This window comes from Panicum hallii, chromosome 8 (genome assembly GCF_002211085.1).
Source record: "Panicum hallii strain FIL2 chromosome 8, PHallii_v3.1, whole genome shotgun sequence".
Lineage (NCBI taxonomy): Eukaryota > Viridiplantae > Streptophyta > Magnoliopsida > Poales > Poaceae > Panicum > Panicum hallii.
Genome location: NC_038049.1, coordinates 33,360,271 through 33,364,320, shown reverse-complemented (window position 1 = coordinate 33,364,320; position 4,050 = coordinate 33,360,271). Strand labels below are relative to the sequence as shown.

The 4,050-nt window shown below is 51.7% G+C and overlaps 1 protein-coding gene across 1 annotated transcript; it reads right to left on the bottom strand.

Annotated features, from left to right (window-relative positions):
- Positions 1–963: 963 nt before the first annotated feature.
- LOC112902849 (F-box protein At1g67340-like) lies at positions 964–2,470 on the bottom strand. Its single transcript, XM_025972036.1, has 3 exons — positions 2,222–2,470; positions 1,952–2,114; positions 964–1,839 (listed from the first exon to the last, which is right to left on the bottom strand). Exons 1-3 carry the CDS (start codon positions 2,389–2,391, stop codon positions 1,192–1,194), a joined length of 981 nt encoding a protein of 326 aa, XP_025827821.1. The 5' UTR covers positions 2,392–2,470; the 3' UTR covers positions 964–1,191.
- Positions 2,471–4,050: the final 1,580 nt, after the last annotated feature.

The window sequence follows — 4,050 nt, the reverse complement described above, 5'->3', positions numbered from 1 at the left end:
TTCTCGATCGAGAAGACTACGGAGAGGAGCTCGAGGAGATGACCTCCATACCTCTCATAGAACAGCTCCTGTTGGCCGGGCCCACCTGTCGGGGCCCCGCTCAGTGTAAGCACTCCCCTTGGACTATAAAAGGGAGAGTGCACTCGTTAGAACACAGGGGTCAGATACACAAGCACAAGTCCAGACTAAGTTCTACCTAAGGCTCTCACAGTCAATACAATATCATAGTGGACGTAGGGTATTACGCTCCGGCGGCCCGAACCACTCTAAAATCCTCGTGTCCCTCCTGTGTTCATCTGTCCGCCGATCGAGCACTCATAAGTCTCCTCCAAACCCATCCTTAACTAGGATTAGGCGGGTGCTTTCCGCCACCCGGCTAGAGAATTCCTCCAACACATACCCTCTCAGTTCTGAATATAAGGTATTTTAATTTATCCTAAGTCAAAATTTAATTAAATTTATAGAAAAGAGTAATAAAATTTTGAAAGTCAAATGAGAATAATTCAATCCATTATGAAATATATTTTTATAATTTATTTATTTGATATGTAAGATGTCAACATTCTTCTCTATAAATTTGATCGAATTTGATCTAATTTGATATAGAACAAATCAAAATGCCTTGTATTTTAGAATGAATCAGGATGGAGGGAGTAAGTGATGGAAGTCACACTTTTGTGACTCTCAAGCTATAAAAGATACACTTTTTAAAATATAAATATAAAACTTTCAATTAGAACTGGCCCTAGCTTAATGCTCTTCCCACATGTTTTTGCCACCTGGCTCTTTCAGGTCCGTTTGTTTTGCCTCCCTTACACATGTTTTGTGGAATGAATGGCAGCCCTAAGAACTTTGCATGCTTTTCAATCTTTTCACGACAAAAGAAAACCCTAACACGCCGATGGCATGCTTTGCCTAACCTACACAAACAACATCGTGCCCTTGGTACCATCGCCATCACCATCATCCTTAACTACTGATGGATACAAATTAACGCAAATGTATATAGATAACAATTTCTAGATTAGTGACTTTTTAAGATTTCCACTTCATCGCTACTCGAAACTCACATGGACACAAAAGAACAACTAAGTTGCTACGACTACCCTACCTAGGCCCTAGCTAGTATACACAAGAGATAGATATGTACATGTGCGCTGCACGTGTCGTCGTTGAGCGGCCAGCGTGCGTTCAGTACGCGTTCCCGGCGGCGAGCCAGCGGGCGGCGCCGCACTGGCCGCGGTGCGCGCGCTTCCAGTCCAGCGCCTGGCACGCGCGCGAGCAGTAGTTGGCGGACCCGCACACCGAGCACCGCCGGAACTCGTGCCGCCGCGTCTCCCGCCGCCCGCACCGCGCATGCGAGCACAGGCGCAGCTCCTCCGCGTCCTCCTCGCCGGCGCCGCAGCTGCCTTCTTCTCCCGCAGCTGTCGCGGGCTTCTCGGCGCTCGTCAGCACCCACCACTCCACCATGAACCGGCTGGCCGCCGCGCCGTCGTCGTCCTCCCCGGCGCGGCCACGACGGCGCGCCGACGAGACGGCGGCGAGCTCGCGCGCCGCGGCGTGGAGCAGGAGGTGGCGGCCGGCCGCGGCGTCGCGGCGCGCGCCGTACCCGTCCTGGAGGCAGTGGCCGAGCTCGCGGAGCGCCGGGACGTGGCCCAGCCACGCGGCGCGCGCGCACAGCGCCACGCCCGCGTGCGGGTCCTTGTCCGCCTTGCCGCCGCCGCTGCCGTTGAACCGCACCACGGCGAGCGCGTACAGCGCGGCCGCGTGCCCGCCCGCCGCCGCGCGCGCCAGGAGCGCCACCCCCGAAGCCCTGCTCCCGAGGCAGTAGAACCTCACCTGATGATGCATGGTATGAACTGGCGGCGTCAAAAAACAGAGGACGTACGGCGGCCTGAGATTGAGAAGCAGAGAAAGGGGAGCAGAGGCCATCGGCGTGCGCGGCGGTTACCATGCCGAGAAAGTAGCAGGCGTGCAGGTTGCCGGCGGCCGCGCACCGACGCAGGAACCGGTGCGCCGCATCCGACCATACCCCCGCGCGCAAGGCGACGGCCGCCGCTGCCGCCCGCGACAGCACCGTGGGGTGCGCCGCGAGCTCCCGGAACCTCCTGCACCTGCGCGCACGCACACACGGGGAAATTCAGCACAAACATGGCAAGAAGGACGATGGAAAAAACCAGAACATGGAACGGATGACACGCGGCAGAGACAAGGTGCTCACGTCAGCGCCGCCGCGGCGAGGTCGGCGGGGCCCCCGGCGCGCGCCGCGATCCCGGCGAGCAAGGCGAGGACAAGGTCGTCGGGGAGGCGGTCGAACGCGTCGACGCCGCCGGGACCGAACGCGCCCCCACCCTTGATCAAGCTCGAGCGCCGCCTCGTCGGCTTCCTCATGGCAGCCGGCCGGGCCGTCACCCTGCGGCCTGGGCGGCGAGGTGCGGTGCAGGAGAGGAGGCGGTAGATGTGCGGTGCAGGAGAGTTTATATACACGCGACGCGCGGAGGCAACAACCAGGCGTACGCGTGGCGGTACGGAGGGGAGGACCGCGCTGCGGGGTGGTTGTTTGGACGGATTTGCCCCACGGCGGCGGCGTTTGACCGGCCGCCGCAGCCGGGGGGCGGCCGTTCGGCAACGAGCGGCGGGGCGCGGCTCGTTGATCGCTGCGCCGTTTACGCAATGGTTCCGATCCGTGCCGTGCGTCGTTTCGTTCGCCCGCGATCTCGAACGTAGTTTTTTTTGTTAGCGGAACTCTTGAACGTAGTTGCTCCATTATTGACGCAGAGAAGGCCGCTGGGCTGTGTGCTCAGCTTTTGAAAAAAAAACTCACTATATATTATGCGCATATGAACAAAGAAAAAATTCACGCTTGGCTAAGAGCCTAAGAGCGTATGTACAGCCTTAGCCTGTTGTATAGGACCCAACAAATATATATGAAAAATCTCATACTCGCTATTAATATCGTTAAGCGTCATAGTTTTACAACTTACCATGCGTAACATGCATGGTGCCCCTCAATCAATCAACAAGACTACAGATATCTGATCAAAACTTACCTTATTAGTTAACTGATGCCATAAGTGCCGGATACTGATAAGATTTTAAACCAGATAAAAATGGCACGCGCTAACTAATTAAGGGATGAATTATACTAGATATGCTTATGTTTGTGGAGAAATTTTGAATCTTGGAACTAAAAAGCTGTGTGAGAAATAAAGATAAGAAATCCTGTGGATAATAATATCCTAAAGGCCGTTTATAGTATATTCCGATTTGCGAATCATTTATCTTGCATGCTTCCATATCAAAAATCAGGACAAATACTCCGATTTCTGCCATAAAGGTTTTCAAAGATTCGGCTCTCGCATGCCTTGAGTTATTAACCGCGATATAAACTTTATTAACTTCCATGGTCTAATAAACAACGCCCGAAAAGTTCTCTGATATAAAGCATTTTTTATTGTAGTGTATTCTCGCTCTGTTTGAAATTATAAGGCCCATTTTGTCTATTTAGAAAAAGGTTTTGACAAAGAGTTAGTCTACTAATATCCCATGTACATCATATATTTATATGAAAGTACTTTTGAGTACAGCCTGATCTAATGACATCAACTTTGTCTCACAAAAACTATGCATTATTGAGTAACTGCTGGTTAAATGCTTTGTCATAATAAAATGAAATAAGCCTCATAATCTCAAACGAAGGGCTACATATATATGTGTCTGATAATTCCAAATGAAGGGAAAATTTATATGCGAAACACAAGATGGTGACTCCTATTTCTCCTGAAGTTTCAAAAGACATGCGCGCGAGCGTTGACAGACGACGAGGGGAAAACAAAGTGATCGAGCTGGCTGAAAAAGACAGCATATGTATGCAACCGGCCGGACGCCGCAAAACATGGCTTGTGCTGCTTGCTTGCTTGCGTAGCTGGATGACTTGCAGCAGCTATGCATATCCCCTATGGCTACTACCTATTGTTCATTAATTAGTTGGGTAATTAATATTTAAATCAACAGGAGATGATAGGATTACGTATGATGGAGAACTTAATA

Coding starts and splice junctions, on each gene's coding strand:
- LOC112902849 (XM_025972036.1), bottom strand. CDS start 2,391: ATGAGGAAGCCGACGAGGCGGCGCTCGAGCTTGATCAAGGGTGGGGGC. Junction 2,115..2,221: donor CTCGCCGCGGCGGCGCTGAC/GTGAGCACCTTG, acceptor GCGTGCGCGCAG/GTGCAGGAGGTTCCGGGAGC. Junction 1,840..1,951: donor CCTGCTACTTTCTCGGCATG/GTAACCGCCGCG, acceptor ATGCATCATCAG/GTGAGGTTCTACTGCCTCGG.